Consider the following 25364-nt stretch of genomic DNA (forward strand, 5'->3'; position numbering starts at 1 on the left):
AACAAGAACAATGATACCTGCCAGAAACTACCGTCCCCTTTTTTCTATCTACTGAACAAAAGTTGTCCTGAGTGGAAAAAAAATCAAGAGTAGATATCGGAGGCAAACCCTTATGTGTAAAAACATTTGAGGTGTTTAGGAGAAGCTGCTGATCTATAGAGTTTGCCCGTTTGAAGAGAGATTTGCTTCGTTGGAAAAGCCGATGAGCTACTATCAGATATAAAACGTTAACACAAGGGGTGGGCGCAGTCCTCGCTCGTTGGAATGAAGTGAAAAAATTAGATGTCTTAAAGTATCTGTTCAGGCTAGCTTGACACCAGACACAAGTTTGGCCGATTTCCAAACTGAAAGGTGTAGAATGTGGTTCAGCGTGATACGCTAAAACCCGGGACGTTTTTATAAACACCATCAGACTGACAGGGAGAGTAAAAGTGATGGAAATCACGTTTAAGTAATGAAATACTAAAGTGCTAAGTATTAAAGACTACCAACAACCCAGTGGTTCATATAGGCTAATGGTCCCAGAAATTAAATATTAGTCTGAGTTAAATGGCACAAAAATTAAGACAGAGATTAGCCATATTAAGTAATATGAAATCTCTCTGCCATCCACCCCTCCCCCCGTGATGTGTGCATTTAAATTGGATTATCGCTTCCTTTTGAACTTCTTTTGCGATCTGTACAATTGTCACGTTGTATTACTCCAATCTTTGATCTCTCATTTATATAAGAGATTTAATGTATCCTTCTTCTTTGAATCTGGGTCTTGTCTCCAGACGAGATGAGGATTAAATGGTCAAATTGGATTCTGGACCATCTCGGTGAGCGGGACTGCTACGGGTACGACACAGGAAAATTAATAAAACAACATGCCACCCATGTTTCAGCAGGGATGATATAGCCAGACATACGTTATTCTACACAATCTAAAGAGATTATGAAACGTAAACGCTGAATAACTGCAAACTTAAATGTTTTATAATTTAAATAAACAAGTAATTCAAGCAAATCATTCAAATTCTGTAGTCAAGGTCTTAAAACGAGACAAAGGCAAAGGTATTGACCAAGGACAACTTGCCCGACTTTAAATATCCACGGAAAACGATCGATAAATAATTTCCCAATCATCTTTAAGAATTGTAACATTGATCTGAAACTACCATTGATAAATAAATTACACATAACACAGAAAATGTTGAATGTTGAAGAGCAAACCAAGGTTTTTATTTAAGCAAAAACAGCAAAGTAACTTCTACCATTTTCAACGAAAAATATTTTAGAAGTCTTTTTTTGTATAAAGCACACAATTCTTAAAAATGAAGCGGTCAAAGTCCAAAACTCAAACTTATAAATGATAACACACAGAATAAATCAACAATTGCTCTGGGATCATATTATTATTATTATTATTATTATTATTCAAAATGCAGATTAGCTCTTTCCAAACCTATCCAAGGAACACTGGCTAATGCTTCTGAACCCAACTGAGAAAACAGACTCAGTCTATGGGATGAGTTTGAGGTTCTTGGCCTGTGAGAGCAGCAACAGAAGGCCAGCTCCCAGCATGCATAGCCCCAGGCTCTTAAAGGCTGTTCTCTTCCAGTTTCCGTGGGAACCGGGCCTGGGCAGCTGACAGGGGTCTTCGAAGCTGTTCATCTTGGAGCAGAATCATAACGGAAAAGGTGAGGGTGGGAATTACACTCGGTCACAGATCTCTGGAGTGAAAATAATGACCTAATTCAGGGCTCCCTGAATGCTAACTGGATTATACCAGTTCCCCCCCCCCTCCACCCAAGAGCTGGGTAGTACAGTTCAGTCAGCTCTGTTTAAGTCGATCATTATTTGAATTAAGAGAAGTGCTAGTGTACATGTACCTCCCACTGGCAGATGACATGCCTGCTCTTGTACAGATAAAATATTTCCAGTCCTCCTCAAATCTCCGCCCTAAGCCAAGTTTCAGCGGATGGATAACCACTTTGTCGGCATGACCTAAACAGCATCCTTAAATGCTACCCATCACTTAATGCTACAGGATACACTGAACGCCCAAAGCACAGTGTGCAGTCACAGCTTTTCATTCTGTTGTACTTGGCATCAAAACGTGTTATTTTCAGTTGTAGTTACATGCCTACTGTCACTATACGGTGTTGCCACTGTAAAACATTTAACGAGGCAGCCACGAATAATAAGTACAGTAAATAAATCAAGGATGACTGGATGAACCCAACTTAATTTTATACACTGTGCATAGATGGCTAGTCTACCATAAAACTGCAGGATACAACAAATGAAAGTGTTAGGGTGCTTTCACGACTAAAGTTTGTTCACTTTCATAACTTTTTTTGGTTGGACAGGTCTATGCTATCTGTGAGTATTTTTTCGTTATTGTGTAACCTGGCCCATGTTATTGTTGCAGACTAAAGTGCAGATGAATCCCACTGTAGTAGAGCCGTGGTGCTGGGTGAGGTGTGTGCGCGTGGGCTGACACACAGGGGCTTGAGCTGCCTCGTGGCTGTGCCACCACAGCGCTCCAAGGTGAGAGGGAGGTAAGACAAATGCGCGTGTGTGCTTTAGATTGGGGATAAAAGTGCGGTCTACAGAGCCCCGCGCTCCTTGGCACACTGCCAGACCTCCAAATGGCCTCCGTCCAGATTGGTGCCTGACACAGGCGTGGGCCGACCCGGACGAGGACCCGGACCCTGCCAGCCCCGCGCCGACAGGACGGTGTCACGACGCGGTGGGGTCGGGACTGACTTATGGGCTGTTAATGTCCCTGCTGTCGGCCCCAGACCCCTCACACGGCCCCCATACACCCCCCCGCCCCGCTCCCTTCCCACAGGCCTGCGAGAGTGTGCTAGCTCTGTAGTCGGAAAATATAATGGGTACTACTGCACTACTGCAGGTGATCTGACCTGAGGAGTGTAACTGTGCGCGGACAAGCCAAGTAGGGCTATTGCTAACTGGCAAGGCTATTGCTAACTGGCAGGGTTATTGCTAACTGGCAGACCTAGTGACCCCCTACAAACACAGCAGGATAAAGCCCCCTCACACGCCTCCCTTCCCACAGGCCTGTGAGAGCGGGCTGTGTGTGGCTCGGGCAGAGGGGGATTACCTTGGTCAGGAGGCTCCTCAGGCAGGTGACCTCCCTCTGCAGGTTCATGGTTTGGGTCACCAGATCGTTACAGATAGACTGGGAGTCCTGCTTGGGGTCCCAGGTGAGGACAAGCTGTCGAGGTGAGCATGCACCATTACACACATTAAAAGCTCATTGCAGGAAGTACTACTGCTCCTGCAGGAGACGTGTTAACACTTCTGCAGAAAACACACAGGAAACACAGTAACACTTCCACAGGAAGCACATTAACACTTCTATAGAAAACACATTAACACTTCCACAGGAAAAACAGGAACATTTCTACAGAAAACACATTAATACTTCCACAGGAAAAACAGTAACACTTCTAAAGAAAACACATTAACATCTCCACAGGAAACACATTAACACTTCAGCAGGAAACATATTAATTATTCTTAATAATATGTTAATGCTTCTTCAAGAAACCAGCAGGAAATATATGCTTACCGGAACACTCGGTGAACTGCTGAGGCAAGCATGTACCATAAAAGCACGTCAGTGCTTCTGCATAAAACAAGTTCAGGCTTCTACAGAAAGCACATCTACAGTAGTTGAGGAAAAGCTAATTACACCTATTGTTGTAGCTAATGCCACGGCTATTATGTGTAATTAAATGGGGTGGCAAGACAGCTGTGCGGCACATTTCAGAGAAGATCTATCTGCACGGCTTCTCCACAGAAGGTCGTACCTCAGAGACCTGCTTGGGGAACTTGTTGATGACGTCCTGGACTGTCTCTGTCAGGTAGCAGCACTGCTGCCTGAGGCTAATCAGGAAGTTGTACAGCTCCTCACTGCTAAAAACCCAAAGAAGAAGAAATAAAACAGCACAGAAATAAGAATATTGATTAAAGAGAACATTAAACAGGGTAACAATTCAGGGTAAAATTTTAAATATGAAAAAAGGACACAACGGGCTTCATCCTGGGAGATTAGATTAGGTTAAACTAAGGATACTAAGGATATAGAGATCAGCACTCTATTACTGTCTCCTAAGGTTCCAACAGGGTGCCCTCTATGAGACTCCTGTAATGGTGTGAGTATGAAAATAGGATTGGTGAGCTGATTGGAGGACTGTAACTATCTCCCTCAGGTGCAAGGTGCAGATAGGGGAGCGTGTCTATGTTCCCACAGCTCTATGTTCCCACAGCCCTATGTTCCCACAGCTCTATGTTCAGTTTACTTCACACTCAGCAGGCTGCTTGCATGGGACCTGAAGAAATCCAGTGTATGTTTGTGCAATTTAGACACAGTACACGTTCAATTATCTATACGTTTTTAATGAACAAGCAAACAAGCGAAATAAGAAAAAAAAAACCCCACTATTTATGCAGTTCACTTAAAACTGGAAAGGGCTCTACATCAGTACTTTTCAACCTTTTATGTGCCAGGAACAGGCATCTGCAAGTGCTGTCCTTTGAGGACTATTTTGACATCTAAATATATAAAGTTCAGTTTACACGATCAATAACAAACATTTAATTTTGAAAAAAAATTAAATCTTAGAAATGAGGGAACATAGGGCTGTGGGAACATAGGGATGACCCCGCAGATAGTAGGGCTATTGCTAACTGGCAAAGCTATTGCTAACTGGCAAGGCTATTGCTAACTGGCAGACATAGCGACCCCCTACAACCACAGCAGGATCAAGCCTGAGATGATGCGGTACAATCCTCCCTATAGTTAGCTTGTCTACAGTTCCAATAGCACTTTAGAACGTACACCACCAGAACACGTATTAATACGCTTTTTTGGTTAATAATAGTGTAATGGCATAAAGTGCATAATTATGTATAGTGCTGTTGCGTGTTAATGGATAAAGTGCAGTGGAACGGTATCACTCATCTTCAATGGCACTGCTCTGTTACAGATGAATACTGCGTAACTCCGCCACTCACTGCTAACAGCTAATTCACACTTATACAGAACAAAGATGCTTTTTATTTGTTAATCAATACCCACGTGCCCTCCCCTTCCACTCTGTGGCTCCGGCTCAGTGCTCTTCACCGTGGGATGAGACCCGTTTAAATTTTATGTGTGGGTTTTGCGGCTGCGTACCCTTCCTTGAGCTCCTCTTTAAAAAAAGACCGTTTCCTACTTATCACCTTGCGTGTCAAAACCATTACAGACACTCTGCCAGAGAGATATTGATAGTGTTATCTTAACAGTACATTTCCAGCAGCAGCCGAGCCTTGCTTTAACACTGTCAGTCAGTGAGGTAAACAGTGTCAGGGGCTGGGGAGTTACTATCTCCCGCGTGATGGCGGGACGCGGTCGGCTCTCCGTTCTGTTAGTTTTTCTCTGACTGAATGAGCGATCTGCCGCGTCTGCGCTGACATGTGTATTTAGAGCGGGGTAAACCGTGGAGGCGCGGGCCCCGTAAACATGTCTGCCTGTCCAATCAGGGGTCACATTCCAGGGAGGTGGTGCGGTCCCGCCGCGGACAAACGCAAATCTCCAGCAGACGGTCACGGACGTTTTTCCACCCGCTTCTGTGATTTAATCCGTTTTTTTTAAGGACCGTTTTAGCAACATGTACCTTCTTCTCAAGACGTGAAAACTAGGTCCTGAAATAGTTTATTGCCTTATGAATGTGAAACGCCCTCAATTAATTGCTTGGAAGAGACATTCTAAAAGGTTGCACCACATTAGCACTGCTCTTGAAATGTGTGACACTTGCTGGATTATTGGAATAAATAGCAGCCCTCTGACTGCACAGGCCAACCTTACAAAAAGCCACAGACAAGGTTTTAAAGTCAGAACTACAAAGACCATGATTACTGTATGCATGAAACAATTTCCAAACTAATAAATTGAAAAATTAAAGTCAAACTTCTGTCACATAAAAAAAAAACTTGCAAGTTTGTTGTACATGCATTTAATTAATAAACAGTTACTCAGTACGTACATCAACTACAAATGCAACCAACATCACTGTGATAAATTGGGCTTTGACCGTTTAAAATATGCACTGTTCACAGCACAGTTATTGAATATGAAAATATGCCAAAACAACATTAGTCGCATTCAGATAAGATGAATTATGACGACCAGTCAGGCATGTGGTGTGCCTACCCTTTTCCCCAGTCTGTGTCAGCTGGCCTGGTTCTGCCAGCCTTAAACACCTCCGGGGACCTCCGTGTGCTTAACCGAGATAAACGAGGGCACACGACAATGGGGAGCGTGCCTTTGTGAAGAGTAATTCTGACAGCATGTCTGTCTGAATCACCAGCTGCTGTTGCTCTGCACTCCTGCATATGTCATCTCATACCACCTTAGACTGATGTGTTGTGATGCCTGACATAGCTGCAGTGAGGAAGGCCCTACATTTCTCAAACTGCTTGTAAACTGTAATGAGTTGCCAAACATGACTGGAGAGCACTTTGGGTGCCGGACAAAACATTTTGTTGGGTACCTGCTGTCGATGTCCAGGTGGGTGAAGGTGTCCATGTCCACTCTGTCCAAGTGCATCTCCTGCACTGCAGACATGACCTTCCTCTGGTCCTCAGGGTCTGTAATGCCAATCTGTGGAGACACGTTCCCCGAAACTCAGCCAGTGTTTGTCAACAGTGCTCTACTGTTTCACAATGCAGCACTGTGAGATACCAAATCTCCATCATTTGAAGCAATTCAGCTTCACTTTGTCCCTCTAACAGGAAAGCTACCCCAGAATTCACTGTCCAATAGATAGCAGCTATGGCTGAAGACAAATGCTGGGACAGAGACATGGCTAATATAAACCTACTGCAGGGAAGAATATAGCATCTATCTAGCACTAAGCGGACCTGCTTCACGTTGGAGAGTATGATTACCATGGAAAAACATGTATTACTGAACTGAAGCTTGCTCTTTGCCGTATTTGGAATTCACAAGCAACTGCCAAAAGTGGCTGGCTTGTCAAAGAACTGAGGTAATGTCTCTGATGACAGTAAGAACTAGTTTAAATTTTTTCACCTTTTCAAAATCTTCTATCTCCATCGTGGACAGGTAGCTCCAGGTAATGTCATTTTCCTGTGTAAGAGAGGGGCATTCTGAAATTCTGTCCAGCAACAAACATAATCTAAATGGCTAGATCTCCAATATAGGATCTTAAACAGGAATAGATATCATTCTACATTGCTGCTCAATATTTAATCAAATACTCACCTAGCTGCAGAAGAATAAATTCAGTACTGTACTACAGTGGGGGTGGAACTCACAAGCATAACATCTGACAGGTATTCCAGATTCAGGCCATGCAGAAGAAGCTCAATATCACAGAGTTTTTCATAACTGGAGCAAAGACAAGACAACTAAATAATTTAACCATCATGCACATTTAGAGTTACAGCTGCAAATATTCATGCTGTGAAAACTGTCACAACAGTTCACTTCTAAATTAAAATGTAATCGCTGCACCCAACGTGCCTTTTCACTTATTCAGAGTGCAAGACCAAAAACGTTCACTGGTGCCATTTTCATTGTTGGCCAGAAGATGTTGCTCTAGTACTGTTCCTTTCAGCACCCGGCAGCATAGTGACCAAGCTTTCAGTACATATCTGACCTCGAGTTTGTGGGCAGCTCAGGATTCTGTTTGAAGAACTTGAAGAGTGTCTCTCCCTTGGACAGAACTTCCCCGTTCCCTCTGGGATCCCCTGGTGAAGCCAGGATCCTGGCGATCTGAGGTGAAGACCATCAAGGATCATTGCATCAATGCATTAGGATCCCACTTAAAATGAGGAGAATTATTTTGGCAAATAATGCCAAACCCCGGACCAGAAAACGGCATTACTCCCGTATTAATGCTTTCTCAGTTAATTTTGAGTAATGTATACAGTGACTAAAATGGACAAAATGATATTTTTGCCCATCAATCTACATTCAATAACCCATAATCGCAAAGTGACAACATGTTTTTAGAAATTTTAGCTCATTTATTAAAAATCTAAAACTGAAATCTTCCATTTACATAAGTATTCAGACCCTTTGCTGTGGCTCTCAAATTGTGATCAGGTGCATCCTGTTTGCTTTATTTATCCCTGCGATGTGTCTGGAACTTGACTGGAGTACACCTGTGGCAAATTGAATTGATTGGACATAGTTTAGAAAGGAACACACCTGTGTATATCCCACAATTCACAGTGCATATCAGAACAAAAACCAAGCCATGAAGTCCAAGGAACTCTCTGCAGACCTGATAAAACTGTGCCAAGATATAGATCAGGGCAAGGGTATAAAACCTTCTAAAGTCTTGAGTGTTCCCAGGAGCACAGTGGCCTCAATAATTGTAAAATGGAAGAAGTCTGGTACAAACTGGCCAAACTGCATAACCGGACAAGAAGTGCCTTGGTCAGGGAGGTGACCAAGAACCCAACGGTCACTCTAACAGAGCTTCTGAAGTCCTCTGCAAAGATGGGAGAACCTGCTAGAAGGACCACCATCTCAGCAGCATTCCGCTACTCAGACCTTCATGGTAGCGTGACTAGATGGATGCCATTCTTGAGTTAAAGGCATATGACATTTAAAAGACTCTGAGAGCATGAGTAAAAAGATTGTCTTGTCTTATGAGACAAAAATGAACACTCTGGGCAGAAGACCCAAGCACACCAGGGACTTCCCATCACCTGGCTAATACCATCCCATTGGTGAAGCATGGTCGTGGCGGCATCATGCTATGGGGGCGCTTCTCAGCAGCAGGGACAGAGAGACTGGTCAGAATTGAGGGAAGGATGAACACAGTCAAATACACAGGTCCTTGAACAAAACCTGCTCCAGAGTGCATGTTACCTCAGACTGGGGCAACGGTTCACCTTTCAGCACGACAATGACCCAATGCATACAGACAACGCTGGTCCTTGAGTGGCCCAGCCAAAATCCAGACTTAAACCCCATAGAACATCTCATCTTCCTTTGACTCTCTGTGTCCCCTCACCACCAAACTAGCTCGGGCCTCCCCCCCCAGTCCCTGGCTTTCTGATGCTCTACGAGCTGTCCGAACCGAACTGCGGGCGGCGGAGAGAAAATGGAAAAGGTCCTGTCTCCCCAGTGATATGGCTTCCTTCCATGCCCTCTTATCATCTTTCCATTCCTCTGTCTCTCTAGCTAAATCTTCCTTCTTTCACTCGAAAATTAACGCGGCCGCCTCTAATCCCCGCAAACTGTTTTCAACTTTCTCCTCTCTTCTGGCCCCCCCTCCCCCCCCCACCCCCCTCATCACTCACACCTGATGACTTTGTCTCCTTCTTTGAAAAGAAGGTCGATGCTATTCGCAATTCCTTCTCCCAACCCTCCACCCCTGCTGACCCTCCTACCCTCCCCAACTCCCTAACCTCCTTTTCTCCCCTCTCTGACGCCGACACGCTGAAACTCCTTACTTCCCACCGCCCAACCACCTGTCCTCTTGACCCCATCCCCTCTCCCCTCCTACAATCTATATCTGAGGACATTCTCCCTTTTCTCTCCTCTCTAATCAACACCTCCCTCTCTTCCGGCACCATGCCCTCTTCCCTGAAGAGGGCCAGAGTCACTCCCCTCCTCAAAAAACCTACTCTCGATCCCTCTGCCCTGAACAACTACCGGCCTGTCTCTCTTCTTCCCTTTCTTGCTAAAACCCTGGAACGGGCGGTCTGCTCCCAACTGTCCACTTATCTTCTCCACAACAATCTCCATGACCCCAACCAGTCTGGCTTCAAGAGTGGCCACTCCACTGAAACCGCCCTGCTCGCGGTCACTGAGGCACTCCACTCTGCTAAAGCAAAATCCTTCTCCTCTGTCCTCATCTTCCTCGACCTGTCGGCCGCCTTCGATACAGTCAACCATGAGATTCTGCTCTCATCGCTGTCTGGGATGGGTGTCACAGGTTCTGCACTCGCTTGGTTTTCCTCCTACCTCTCTGGTCGCTCCTACCAGGTGACTTGGAGGGGCGCACTCTCCGACCCTCAAACCCTACGAACTGGAGTCCCGCAGGGCTCGGTTCTTGGGCCTCTCCTCTTCTCGCTATACACCATGTCTCTTGGTTCTGTTATCTCTTCCCACGGCTTCTCTTATCACTCCTACGCTGATGACACCCAACTCTTCATTTCCTTCCCCCCTGACACCCAAATCACCACACAGATCTCTGCCTGCTTGGCTGATATCTCTGCATGGATGACTTCCCATCACCTGAAGCTCAACCTTGCCAAAACTGAGCTTCTCTACATCCCTGCTAAGTCCTCTCCGTCAATCGACCTCTCACTGACTGTGGAGGACTTTGTAGTTTCCTCCTCCCGTACGGCAAAGAATCTTGGGGTGACTCTTGATAACTGCCTCTCCCTGGCTCCACAAGTATCCTCCACTGCCAGAACCTGCAGGTTCTTTCTGTTTAATATACGCCGCATCCGTCATCTCCTGACGGAGAATGCCACCCAGCTCCTAGTCCAGGCGCTCGTCATTTCCCGCCTGGATTACTGCAACTCCCTCCTAGCCGGTCTCCCAGCGTGCGCCATCAAGCCCCTCCAGCTGGTCCAGAATGCTGCAGCCCGCTTGATCACCAGTCAGCCCAGGTCGGCTCATGTCACCCCGCTTCTCATTGGCCTCCACTGGCTTCCTATTGCCGCACGCATCCGATTCAAGGCCCTAGTGTTGGCATTTCAGGCTGCTAAGGGGACTGCCCCACATTACATACAATCCCTGATCACTCCCTACTCCCCAGCTAGACCACTCCGGTCTGCCAGCTCTGGTCGCCTTACGATTCCCTCTCTACGGGCACCTGGCGGTCGAGCTGCACGTTCACGCCTGTTTTCCGTTCTGGTTCCTCAGTGGTGGAATGACTTGCCTACCACTGTCAGGACAGCAGAATCCCTCCCCCTATTTCGACGCAGACTCAAAACACACCTCTTCAAACTCTACCTTAGTCCCCCCTCCTGATTTACCCCGCCCCCCCCTTCTGATACCCCTATCCCTGTCTAACCCCCCCCCCCCCCCCCCCAAAAAAAAAAAAAAAAAAAAATTGCACTTATGATGACGACTATATGTTTAGAACAGCAGTCCAGGTGTATTTTCCTAGTTCTGGATGTGATGCTTCGACTTGTGGTAGAACCTATGCACTTGTAAGTCGCTTTGGATTAAAAGCGTCTGCCAAATGACTAAAATGTAAAATGTAAAAAAATGTGTAGAGACCTGAAGATGGAAGTTCACAGATGCTTCCCATCCAATCTGATGGAGCTTGACAGTATCTGCCAGGAAGAATGGGATAAACTGCCCAAATTCAGGTGTGCAAAGCTTGTAGAGTCTAAACCAAGAAGACTGTAAAAACCTGTAATTGCTGCCAAAGCGGCTTCGACAAAGTACATGAATTAAGGGTCTGAATACTTATATAAATGCGAGACTTCAAAAAATTCTAAAAACATGTTTTCACTTTGTTATTTGTTATTGTGTATGTAGACAGATAGAACAAACTGTAGAAGACAAAAGCACATTTTGTTCACAGAGAATTTACAGATTAACAGGCAAGTAAAGTAATATCCAACTGAAGACTTAAAAGCGCAGTCAAACCTAATTTATCCAGCTCAACTGAGTTGGTCAAGAGAGCCAGGGCTGGAAAGCAAAGTTACCTTGTGCCAAATGTAACCCTTCATATCCCAGACACACAGAGGTTCAGTCAACTCGCTCAACTTGACATGAGGAGTACATAAAAAAACAGGTGTGTGGAAGGTGTGTGGGATGCAGTGACAGGGGATCTCAACCAGGGAGCAGCAGAGGCAGTGTATCACCTGAGGCCGTTTGTATGTATTGGCCAGCTCAGCTGCACTCTTCCCAGCCTTGGTCTTGATGGTTTTGTTGGCTCCGAGCTGCAGTAGCTTCAACACAGCCTCCTCTCTCCCATACTGCACAGCCATGGTCAGAGCCTGTGTGTTCAGCATTACAGTCAATGCTTAATACTCCACACTGCACAGCTGTGGTCAGAGCCAGTGTGTTCAGCATTAAAGCCAATGCTTATTAATACTCCATTAATACTCCATACTGCACAGCCATGGTTCTGTGTGTCACAACTGTTGCAACAATCAAAAAGCGATGGATTTAATTCTGCTTTGTACCGTGTATCCGTTCACATCCTGGGTGTTGACCTCTGCTCCGTGGGAAACCAGCTGGTTAATCACCTGACTGTACCCGTCCCTGGCAGCCAGCATCAGTGAGGTCATATGAGATCTGCCAATGAAAAGACATTGTTCCCGGTGGCTGAAAGAGTTTGCACTGATGCCCTGAGAGATGACCGCATCGTCACTGTCAACTGCCTGTAACTGCAATAAATAACTGCATGCTCCAATGCAGAGCCTACAGCTGGTACCAGTTTAACCCCGTTAGGTGCATACTTAGTGGTTATGTGCAGGATGCCACATACAGTGACCAGCAGGCATGAAGAGGACCACACTGAATGCATCTAAGGTATATATTTGAACCAATATGGATTTGTTCAAAGGGCACATCCTAAATCTCAATCATATTACAGGCATGTCCCATCACTGCAAGACAAATACAATAATCAAGACACTACTGCTGGCAGACTGCAGGCCACCAACTAATCATGGGAGTGACTTCCCTGGCAAAAACCTGGTCAATGCTATGGATAGTTATGGAAGCCACTGTGCCATACACCACTACACAATCCCTGGACTATTAGGAGGGGAAGGTGTGCTATCCATAACTTTCTTAACTCTCTTAACTGAAACACAACTAAGAAGTAAGTACTTCTGAATGGTATGCTATGCTTTGAAGTCAAATGGAAGTTATATCGCTCTTGAACAAGTTGTGAAGTACAGGAGTCGTTGGTGGTGTTACCCAAACCCAGCTCCGTTTGCCAGAATTAGAATTGTAACTAGAATTGTAACTAGTTTGTTCATCCATCTAGTGTTGACAGATCTGACCTGATCTGGGTTTTCGATAAACGATAAAAATTTACGATATGCAGGAATGCATTTAAACCCATGTCCAACTCTGATGGCTTCAATTTAAAACTTTGAATCATGGGAGATGATCCTGGTGAAACTGTTAACAAAATGCCTTCTGCTTTACCAGGGCATTACTTAAATTTTCACAATACAGCCAAAAAACATAGCAGCAGAAAAGAAGCGTTTACGTCTCAGTTAGTGTGAGGGAAACTTATTCTGAAAGTAGTTGCACAAGCTACAAATTACTTCACACTGAAAGTAGTTGAACTTCAGCAAAACTTAAACTACAAGAAAAGAAAATGTAGCTCAAAAAACTTTGTAAATAAAATAAATTATCATTATTGTGGTCCCCAGTCATGACATGGGTATGAACAATGCTTCACTGGGTAGACCCTGCAATGTATGTTAAGTGTCAGTTGACCGGAGTGCTTCTCACCAATCAGGATTAGAGGGAAAAGAGAGATAATGTGGTATTTGGTGAAAGTACTGTAAAATAGTTGGATGTTCCTGTAGTTAACTATGCATTAAAATGATAAAGTAATTAACAACTACAACCACTATACAAATTTTAATATAGTTTGAAAAAATACCAGCAAACTGCTGCAAAATGTAAATACTAGTTTAACTACTTGTACATAAAGTACTCCCCAACACTGCATATATAAACATACAGTGCACAAAAAAAAAGTCTTTTCAGTTTTTTCCTCCAAGGGTATCCATCTTTTGTCATTAATGCCATATCTTCATGAGCCATGAATTGCACTTCTGGAAGAAAATGCTTCTAAGCATTCCTGGCCACCATGTGCACACACAAAGCACAGTATATGGTCTATAAGATTAATGCAATGATGCTCCAACAGCCTGGGAAGGAAAGCCACACAAACAAAAATGTGCGGTTCCTATCGATCTGAAGTGTAAACATTTCAAGAAAACAGAAAAGGCGAGCATTTCTCACATCGCTTTCCCACCGTGGTGGGATTGTTTTTATCGGACGAGGACACGTGAAGTCAGTGGTGACCAACAGCAGCTGGGAGAAATAAATCAGCAGCAGTATGTGTCACCGCAGAGCTTCCTTTCAGCCAATCCTTGTTCAGTCAGCGTCCTTTCCCAGGAGTCCTGGATGTTAGCACACCTTTATAACGCACAGGTGTGTTACTGCACCTGCTCCAGCACAACCCAGGCACCTGCCACAGGGTGACATTTACTGCCCTCTCGCTTTCCCAGGGCACCCAGCCCAGCGCCTGTGACTGTGGTGATGACACAGCCTGTAAAAGTCGAGCGTTGACAGTTTACAAGGCCACTCACTGGAATGCATCCGAGGGCGGAAATATTAACTTATCTGGCAACCATACAGCGGAGTAATCAATGTTGCGTCAAAGGAACAAAACAAACCGTTCCGACGTCACTACAAATGTGCGGTACTGGACATAGCCCTGGGCTTCATGGATAAACCGGAAAAATTACTCTTTCCCTGCTGTCTGGGAAGGGGACTGTTTCCTTTATTGTTCAAGCGGTTCCCTTGTGCTCTTTTTCTTCTTAATCAATTTCCAAATTTTTTTTTTTTGGTAAGGCTATTGTTTTGCCTACGTCTCTGGCTTTCTTCTTATTTCTCAGACTCATAATGGCTTTGTTAACTTTCATTGGCACAACTCTGGTCCTCATGTTGACAAATGCCAATAACATTTGAATGGCAAATCAAAACTAGGTACTGAAAGCCTTCTTATACCTGAACTAAGGAAGCGATTGAATACACCTGACTAATAAGAAACAGCTGGAGTACAGAGCCAAAAGAACAGAAATTGTACCAATGTCCAAATACTGTTTAATCTGAGTGTAAATAAAATGTGAGGTATTGCAGAAAAAAGGCTTTTCATGAAAAAAATGGCACAGCTGCACAAGTGACACGGTCTTATTAAAAGATCATTAGAACACGTTTCGCATGTGAGGCGGTCTGGCTTCCTGGGACGTGCAGTGTGTGTTTACCTCCATACGCATGGAAACACAGACAGGGCGCATTGCTGGTTAAACACACAAACACGACAGACCTCTCCGAGCCCCCATCGCCTTCCACATCCCTCTGGATTTAGTCATTATTCTCCAAATATTTTGTCTGGAGAGGGAAAAAGTCGATTTCCTACCGAAGCTCTGCGGCTGTCGGAGACGTGTGCTTTGGCCTGGCACGATGGCAGGGCGAGTGGAACAACGTCACGGAGGGGGGGAAAGAGGAACTTCACACATCGCTTGCCGTGAGAAATGTCCACAGACGATGACAGCGCTAAATGGTTCCAGGCACCTCTGTTTGGAGCGGGCCAGGTCCCGGGCCCCGGGGCCGAAACGCGGGAGGTGCCGGGCCCCGCTTGTGTTCCGCCAGCCCCACTGCACGCTTGTTGTTTGTCTGTCTCTGCAGGGGTCTGTGCGCAGGAAAACCGCCACAACAGGACGTTCCAACCGTCTGCGGTTTGATCCAGAGCGGTCGCAGGGCGAGGGCAGCTGTGAGCCGAGACTTCCTGCGCACCTCCTGCCCGACACCTGTGCCCAGGTTATGCCCACAAGTTACCCATATACCTGTAAAGCACTGAGATACTATATCTGCAGGCCACTGCCACAACTGCTGTTAATAATGACTGAGTCTATGAGACAGAATAGTCTGCAGAAGCATTTCATGATTTTAATACATTGAAGAATCTGAAATGGGATCTCTGAAATACCCCATGACAAATTTCTCATTTCTGGCTATGGTAATGTCAGGCTATATCTGCCTCATCCTCCTAATTACAGACAGACAACAATGGAGACATAAACAGACTGACACGCAAGTTCACAGACACGAGGAGGAGGAGGACGAGATTCTCACTTGTTACAAGCGTTCGGGTCTGCGTTCCTGGACAGCAGCAGTTCCACACACTTGCCGATCTTGTCCTCTTCAGCAGAGGCAGTGCAAGCTGCCATTAGCACCGTGTACTGCTCTGCAGGACCATACCAGTTACCCCAACAGTGTTAGTGGAGGAGCCTTCAGTTATACAGTGGTTAATACAGCCAGAACTACTAAAGGCAGAACAGTTGTGGATCAGTTGTTCCTGCAGATGGTGTCTCCTCATAGACCCCTAAAGTGGGTCTATGAGAGGAAAAGAGATATAATACAAAGAGTTTTTAACATATTTGGATAGATAAGGATTATACAGATTTTATTTAAAAAAACCTTTCTTCAAATCAGTTGGTGCGCACAACACTTGGGATGTCAAACAGCAAACATTCCCTTAAGATTACTTCCACATACTTACTTTTCCCAGAAAACCTTAAACACCCTCATTAGATATTGATGACAAGGTAAATGACAACCACTAGTGATGAACCTGGCGATCTTTAGACAACAGCTGAAGGTGCCCTTTAGTGGAATGTGGAACCTACAGCACTGAATCAAAGTAACACCCCCATCAGACTGGTGCACTTTAATGTCCACATGAGAGTCTCCTGATAGGAACTCTATTATCATGTCAGTGACAACTTAGCAAAGGCCATAGAACCGGGGCCACTGCAAGCCCCCTGTGCCTTCCCCCAACTATTTTCCGCAGCGTGATCCATGGGACCATGGGAATCCTATCCCAGCAGTCATGTTTGGCCATATCTACAGTACACAAATCACAGCTTTTCTGACCTCAGGCACCTCGCTATCTATGTACTTAATCACAAACATCAACAGATGAACAATCCGATGGGCGACGTGTAAACATTTACCTGTCCGCCGCAGGAAAGATAAATGCTATTCGCAGAAGCCAAAGGGGAAGTGGCTGGGCGTTATTGCGCATGATAAGAGACCGTTGTAATGGAGCATATTCGACGCACGTGTTCCAGGCCACAGCTGTCCGCAGAGGCAGCGAGCAGCGGTACGGCACGTTTGTGTCTGCGGCGGGCTGGGAAAATAAACCAGCTGACAGAGTGACGGCAACGGCGCGCTTGACCAGCCACCCGTATCAATCACGCCACCGCTTTCCTGCCTCCTGCGACTCCAGCGAGGGAGTGCAGCAGGAAGCGGCCGCAGCTCCTTGTCAGAACGAATGATGTCGTTTCCAGTGCCTGGAGCTCTGCCCACCGTCGCCAGGGGATACCAACCTGCTCCCAAAAAACCTCATCCCTGCCCACTTCACATCACATTCCATTTATTTTAAAGTTAAATTAAAGAGAAACAGGAATGGAAGTAAAGCCAGAAAGAACAGTAATAAAGTCAGCTGAAGAGGAAGCTCTTATGATTAATCGGGCAATATGGCATCTGAAATTAAAAGAATGCATTATAATGAAGGCACTTAGAAAAAAGCACTTCAGTAAAAGCCAACCACCCTCGATGACGATCTGGTGTAGCCATTTCATCAGTGGGTCCTGTCATGCCCTGCATTGATCCTCTATTATAGTTTCTCCACCCTGGTCCTGGGGACCCACTGTACACTGTCAGCCAATCTCTTGATCAATTAAGGTTGTTGAAACTGTTTTTAAGTTTTAACATAATTAATTATTTTAAGACAATGCAGGTTTGGCCATCAGCTGTCAGTAAACTCTACTCATTCTACACAGATGGTTTCACGTTTCAACACTCGGAGACAACTGATTTCACCTGTCAGTTTGTAATTTAATCAATTCAAAATGGAGCCTCTTTCATTAATTGCCATATAGTGCATACAGTACAGCAAATGAAAGCAAAAGTTGGTCTGACTTCGGTTGTGAATATGGGACATTTTTTAGGGCATACATGGCTAGAATAATGTGGCTTTAAGAAGGTACATTGTCCTTCAATAGACTTTTAAAAATCAAATTAAGAATGATTATTGTCTAATTAAGAATGCTTAGCTGTTCATTACAGCACAAGGTCTGTTACTATGGTTGGAACAAAGCCAGCATACACAGTGGGTCACCAGGACCACAGCAGAGAAGCACTACTCTTCTACGAAGGACCTCTTTAAAGATCCCATCTTCCCATGTATTTTTGACACTGTACAGGGTCAGACAGAGGTCAGCCTGAGGCCAGAGAACCAACAGCTCCCTCTTCAGCTTTAAATAGTCATGGCAGATAAATAAAATGCATAATGCATCATCCACCATATGTTGAGTTTTTTAAATGTAGTGCATCACGCTATTGCATTGCAAATAGCATTGAAATGCATGAAATTCTAGTACATTATATAAGACTAAATGATTAATGAAATAATTATTACAATGCACTGTATACAGCAATGTACCTACACTGCAGAGCAGTGTTCAGTTTTTTTAATGCTTCAAATTAAATATGCATGTGGCAATAGCAATGGGGCAGAGGGTTTGTTGGGAACTGAAGTCCAGGAGTAATCAAAGTCCAGTCACTAGCTTCAGACTTCCAGTCCCAAGCTCCAGACCTCCCCACTATCCCCTCTGCTGAAACTGTTGAAGTATGAACAACCCCAGAACATTTTTTTATGTTTTATCCTGCCAAACTACTGCTCATACCAGCCTGAAGTTAATAACACAGGTGTCGCTTTACCATGTGTGTAACCCAGGATCCATTTTATAGTACCAAACAAAGTCCAATTGAAGTCTCACCTCTGCTGAAGTTTGCACTGGCTCCCCGGTCCAGCAATAACTTTGCCAACTCATAACTGGCAACGTGGACAGCACACATCAACGGAGTCCATTCAAACCCCAGACGAGACTCCACATCCATACCTGCAGTGTGCAGAGGGGTCAGGGCAGGCAATCAGAGGGGATAAACTGCCACATGATGACAGCCGTTATCATAACACACTAGCTCAATTCATCCTGCCAGGGGATTAGCCCCTGTATGTAGGCTTTATATTCATAGGAACTGTCTCACATTAATGTTTTACATTTTAGATTTATATGATGATATACAGTACTATTATAATAAACATGAACCCATTATTTTTATGGTGTAGCATGTGTGCAAGCACTAAGAGATCCCCACCAAATTCACTTGAGTAAAGTTTCCTGATTCAAGATGAGTTGTTCACAAGGAGCTGCATTAAGTCTGGACGTAAACTACAGTTCCCACAATAAGAGGGGAGGAAGCTTCAAGAGCCTCATAAGCGATAGAGTGGCAATGTGGCTTCAATCACTGGCGTGCCAGAAAGTTATGAATGGTTAAACTCATTTCATCAAGGGTAACCCTTCTTAGTTCTACACATTTTGAGGTTCCTAAGGCCTCTTGCACTCATTTCTTAGCCCTGGTACTGAGGACACAGGGTATCAATTTTCAGTTCAGTTAAGCTCTTTATTAGTAAAGTTTAGCTGAACTGCTGATAGAATAGTCATCCAGCTAAAGGTATGACATCAGCCAAATAAAGCACATTTTCACTTGCACATCCACAACATTTTTCAACTGTAATATGGCATTATTAACTGGTAACATTAATTAAGATATGGTATATACAGACCAGTGTTAAATTAGCTCCCTAAACACTAACTTTTATGTTTAAATGCAGGATCAAAAATGCAAACAATTGGGTAAAAATATTTCACATCAGGGGTGATAAGAGGTGGAGTCCTCAACTAGCTAAACAATTTAAAAAATGTTCAGCTTTGTACTTAACGTCCCATGACATGATTTGTGACATGTTTTATTTGCAATGCACCTCTTCAATATGGCTCCAGTCATAGATGCCAATGGAACCAACAAGGTATGCTTGTTATAATGGAAATCAATGGAGAAAACGCCTGGAATTTGTAGTCATGATTATAGTCAGTCGAGGAACTGAATGGGCAATGCACTAAAACAACTGAACAATCTCAGTATATAATATATACATGAATATTCAAGCTGATTGCAGGCATTAAAGCTAAATAATGATATTGAGAGCAAGTTTAAAAGCCAGTTATTCCAAAAAAGACTCAGTTGGAGTACAATAGCTCAATTGTGAAAAGTTTGGAAAATAAACCCCATTGATTCCCATTAAAACAACAAATACTTCATCTTTATAATATTATTAATGCAGAATGAAGCAAGTTGTGTTGTTATTTGCTCCAATATCATTGCTCCAGTTTACCATTGTCCAGTAACTGCTCAACCAGCTCCACATCTCCAGTGTTGATGGCACGTTTAAAAGTCGACACTCTGTCTTCATTTGGCTCAGGGACAGATATATTTGAATTCTGAAAACGAAGTAAAAACGCATAATGCTACACTGCAGAATATTTATTAGGTTGCCCTCTGCTGGCATGTGGTATTATTGTTGCAGTGGACATAATGAACATTCTCCGGGAACAAATTAGCATGATTGTGGGTATAACGTTACGTTAGAAGCTTTAACAGTTTTTGAAGCTAATATTAGGCGTTAAAGTGAACACACTGGCTGGATACACATGGCTGCTACTATTATGCAGGCCCCTGAAAAACCTCGTGCATTTTTGAGGCTACTGGGTGAAATAGAGCTAATGGGCGAATTCAACGATCACACATAAGCAATTTAATTGAAATAAGCAGACATGTAACAAGGCAAAGGCAAAAGGAAAAGTACAATGTAATGTAATGTAATGCAAAGCAACGCTGCAAGCCGCTATCCAGCAGGCTAAATGAAGCTGATGCTAGCACGTGCACGTGATGTCTCTGGTTTTGTCTTCACTGTGTAACATATGTGGCCTAGAACGTGCTTCTCCAGCACAATGTATGTTCTATCACCTCAGGTGGCTTGGAATATCCAAGATCCCATTCGTCGTCACTCTCGTTGCTTTCATCTCCAGCAGGAAAACCAAGTCCGACTTCATGCTGCATGGCTCACGTCTTTTGGGAACTGACGTCACGACAATAATTGCGTCATTCATGAATCCAAATTTGCAAGTCAGCAATGGCTTTCCACGTTTCCGAGGAAAGCCAGACTCATAACTTTTAGTGTTTTGACTTGAGTGATTTTTCGTTAATCGTTAAACATTTTTTCAAGTTCGTTCCTGAATATCTGCCACAGCAATACATCTGATGCTATGATCAAACCTTTGTGGATAACGAATGCTATGAAACCTAGCACACTAAGATGAAAAAGTGTCTACATCCCTGAAAGTGTGTGGGGTTTATCACTCTGAACTGCACAGCTTTTGCTAAGGTTATGGAGCAGTGGTATATAGGCCTACTATAGGCTAATCTTAGCACACAAGGGCCCCATGCACACACTGAACACTCTGTCCCCAGTGCATAGCCTGAATTACAGCTGCCCAACTGAATCATGTAGTTGATTAATCCACCAACAAAGAAAGCACACTGTTTGCATTGAGGTCTACAAATAGCCCTTTACCTAAGTTATCTAATAACATATAACCTATAGTAATAAATAATTACTGGAAAATAACGATTCTTCTGCTGGCATTCATTTTACTGTGACTTAACTCATCTGTGTTCCAGAATGGAATGGCTTCCGATTCTTCTATAATCCTCACAAAATATGTGTAACCTGATGCTGATAGAGGGCTTGCAGTTTTATACAAGCAGCTGTATTCGACATGTAACGACAGATTCTTTGTATGACCATTTTGGTATGTGCATAGCATTAGTCAATGTTGTTGCTATTACGTTGAGATAACTATTACGTTGATGGGGCAACATGGCTCAGGCAGTAAGAGCAGTTGTCTGGCAGTCAGAGGGTTGCTGGTTCGATCCCCCGCCCGGGCTGTGTCGAAGTGACACCTAACCCCCAAATGCTCCTGACGAGCTGGTCGGTGCCTTGCATGGCAGTCAATCACCGTTGGTGTGTGAGTGTGTGTATGAATGGGTGAATGTGAAGCATCAATTGTACAGTGCTTCGGATAAAGGCACTATATAAATGCCAACCATTTAGTAATGCGCAATGTAATATATAGAACATTTACATTTGCATAGGGAAGTGTGGTCTTCGATTTTTCATTTATGTATTTATTTATTTTTAGAAAGTAAACACTGTAGTTTCAATAGAGTGAATAATGGCTTTCCTTGTCGTCACACTTGCCCAGGCTACGCAAGAGAAGATCAGAGCAAGCATCATGGATGGTGTGCCTTTTCTATTCACACTTCAATCCTGAATAAATTAAGGAATTGTTATTGCGTAAACCCTACATTACACACAATTAAATTAGTTGAAGCCTGCAGTAACCTACTTTTTTTCAAATAAGTCATACTGAAGAGAATGTTAGTGTCAAATCGACTCAGGTACATTTCATCTTGGTCTCATATAAACTCTGTTAAAGTTGGGCTAAATTAACTTTAAAATGTGCCGTGTACAAAATAGTCTTAATGACGCATTGGTGTTATAGGCTAGGTATAGCATAAACAATACGACTTTGGTAGCCTATAAATGCATGCATAGAACTATCGGGTTGAATGAATTGAATCCGATTTGTTAATTAGTTCGGTGTAAAATGATGATAATTCCGTTATCCTCCCTTCCATAAGGATGAAATTTCCCACGGCGCAGGAAACGTGTTCACCGTGCCTGAGACTGAGACATATAGGCTCTGCCACTAAATTAATTAGAAAACGAGTCTGTTTTTTCATTATAGGCGTTTTCACAGAAAGTGTGCCTCTATTCTCTGAAGTTGCTACTTTCAAATCACGTTGGCAACATATTTCAAACACTGTTGCAGCGTTTCTGTGTAGTGCTGGTGTCCTGCAAGGAAATTACATCTCCAGAAGATGTGTGGCAGCAGTCGGCCAGCGGCGCAGCTCTCCCACTAATGAGGGGGCACTTAGTGTGCTTATTGTTCGTTGTTCACAAACCAAGGATAAGACTCACAGACGCTGCGGGTGCGTCGTGAAGTGCTGACTGTGGAACAGAGCAATATCACAACTACTCTGTGGTCTGCCACTCTCACGCTGCTATAACTTGGGCAGAGCCAATTACACCAGTGACATCACTGCGCACATAGCACAAGGTGAGGAACAAAACAAGAGGTCTACTTCAAAACGCGAGAGTAACCGAATAACTGATGTCCGCAACACTGCTCACGGGTTCAGAGATAGTGGCCCGGCGTTTTTAGAATGCAGAAATCTCCAGTGGAAGATGCGAACTTCCTATCAAGATTTTTCTTCTGGTAAGGATATATCCCATTATACTCAATGTTGTCAGAGGGGCGATAATTAAGTTTTCGGCATGATAAGCGGACCGAAGTTTAAGTGCGCTACAAAACTATTTCAAGAGTCCATATGTATGTACTGTAACTTGTATAAGTGTTGGTGCGCATGCTGTCATTGGGGAGGGATGTCCTCTTTTCCTGCGCCCTTTTATTTCATGGCGCATACAATACGTTACATTTTTTAAAATCTATATTAGTCATTCTCTTTTCCACAGTATTCATTTTTGTAGCAGTACATGTGTCCTTGTTCCTGGATGTAGCTTCTGCTTGTTGGTGAATGTGCACTGAATGTTACATTGGAAACGTTGGCAACTGATGATCTAATTGTTGGGAGCTGACTAGAAAACTCGGGATCACTGATGGGACAACTGGGGATTTGGTTAACATACCTACAACATTGTGACCACCATTGCTTTCCTGCATTTCTTTGTTTGTTTTTTAAAATTTTACTTCAGGGAATGTATATTACAACATACATTTTTTCAATAAATGGAATGTATGTCCAAATTGAGCTGTTAGCCAAATTCACTTCTTCCTTTGAATGGATATTATTATAATTTTTTTACCTAACGCACACTGAGAGACAATTTTATTTATTTATTATTACTACAGGAAAATATATGTGCTTCACGAAACAGCACAATCTAAACTTTCCATTTTAGATGTCTGCAATGGGCATTTGAAAGGTTTTGCAGCTGTTTGCTACAGAAGCAATGAAGAAGCATTTGCTCTCACTAACTGTCTTTTTTGTATGCTTCTAGTTGGACATCAGCAATTTTGAGAAAGGGATACAGGCAGAAGTTGGAGCTGTCAGATGTGTATAAAGTGCCCTCTTTTGATACAGCTGATACCCTCTCTGAGCGCTTGGAAAGGTTGGTGTTTCTTTTTCAAATATGATTCTGTTTGTTGGCTGTATTTGGTTTGTTAATAATTGGCAATATTCTAAGAAATTGTGGGCAGGCTTGAAAGATTTTAAATTATTCAGATAACTTCATATTGGGGTGTAATTGATCAGTCACATATGGTTTGGCCTCGCTCACCTTTTAACAAAAGGACACAGCATTTCACAGAAATCTGTGGCACAACAGACACCTGCACTTCCCTGTACATCTCCACAGATCATCCCATTGTCTCATGTGCCTGTCTGTTATCCAATTTACATTTGGCATTTTATCTAAAACTTGAGAGGGAAAGAAACAAAAATATACAGTTTTTGCTAATATGCATTTTGTGTATATATTTTTGTATACTATTGAATATTTGATTGATTAGTACGTTTACTTACATTGCCCCAGAAGGCAGATGGGAGAAAAATGACTTACCGTATTATTCAGAAAGACTTTGCAACTTCTGATGTGATGCTATTAATCCTGTGTGAATAATTTGAGTCCACAGGAGTGAAAATCCCTGAGAGAGAGAGAAATTAATATTTTTATACTTTGTTTTTATTTTTTATTACCCACCATTGACAAGTGAATATAAACTCAGTGAGCGCTTTTGGGTATATATTAGACTTTCTTTTTTTTTTTTATTGGTCTTCTGCTGCTGTTGCCTATCTACTTAAGAGGTTTGATAAATTGTGTGTTTATACATGCTCTTCAGCATACCACTGTTGTAATGTGTGGTTATTTGCATTACTGTCACCTTCCTGTCAACTTTGACCAGTCTGGCCCTTCTGTACTGACCTCTGTAATTAACAAGGTGTGTTTGCCCACAAAACTGCTGCTCACTGGATGTGTTTTGTTTCGATACTCTTGTGCATAAAAATCCCTGGAGATCAGCAGTTTTTGAGATATTCAAACCACCCTGTCTGACACGAACAATCAGTCCACAGTAAAAGTTAGTTAGATAACATTTCTTCCCCATTCTGACATTTGGTCTGAAAAACAACTGAACATCTTGATCATGTCTGCATGCATTTAGTTGCTGCCACATGATTGGTTGATTAAATATTTGCATTTACAAGCTGGTGTACAGGTCTACCTAATAAAGTGCTCAGTGGCTGTACTTTTGTTAATATTGTTTGTGTTTTTATACTTTTCTTTCAAATGACTGAATGGAGAGAGATATTATTGCTCTGTACATCATTGCATTGCACTGATACATTGGCATAGCTTCCGGTATTCAACAAGTTACCCCCCCACACACACACACATTTTACATCATCCTTATGTTAATTTGGCAGTTGAATTTAGAGAAATGAGACTGGCAGAACTTGCCATTTTGAAAAAACTGGACACAGTCTGGACAAA

General features: G+C 43.4%; 2 protein-coding genes across 3 annotated transcripts in view; one reads left to right on the plus strand and one right to left on the minus strand.

Moving 5' to 3' along the window:
* Positions 1-1503: 1503 nt before the first annotated feature.
* Positions 1504-20823, minus strand: asz1 (ankyrin repeat, SAM and basic leucine zipper domain containing 1). The gene is made up of 13 exons (XM_061250692.1): positions 20696-20823; positions 20064-20169; positions 18604-18726; positions 15893-16004; positions 12187-12298; positions 11863-11997; positions 7677-7792; positions 7333-7405; positions 7088-7144; positions 6549-6658; positions 3825-3930; positions 3113-3226; positions 1504-1656 (listed from the first exon to the last, which is right to left on the minus strand). Exons 1-13 carry the CDS (start codon positions 20786-20788, stop codon positions 1504-1506), a joined length of 1410 nt encoding a protein of 469 aa, XP_061106676.1. The 5' UTR covers positions 20789-20823.
* Positions 20824-22879: 2056 nt separating this feature from the next.
* cftr (CF transmembrane conductance regulator) overlaps positions 22880-25364 on the plus strand; it is a 29822-nt gene continuing 27337 nt past the window's right edge. For both annotated transcript variants that reach the window (XM_061251071.1, XM_061251070.1), the window contains exons 1-2: positions 22880-23070; positions 23874-23984. In XM_061251071.1, coding sequence (XP_061107055.1) covers positions 23018-23070; positions 23874-23984 — 164 coding nt within the window. In that variant the 5' untranslated portion in view covers positions 22880-23017. The remainder of the gene's footprint in view (positions 23071-23873; positions 23985-25364) is intronic.

The sequence above is a fragment of the Conger conger genome, chromosome 8 (genome assembly GCF_963514075.1).
Source record: "Conger conger chromosome 8, fConCon1.1, whole genome shotgun sequence".
NCBI lineage: Eukaryota > Metazoa > Chordata > Actinopteri > Anguilliformes > Congridae > Conger > Conger conger.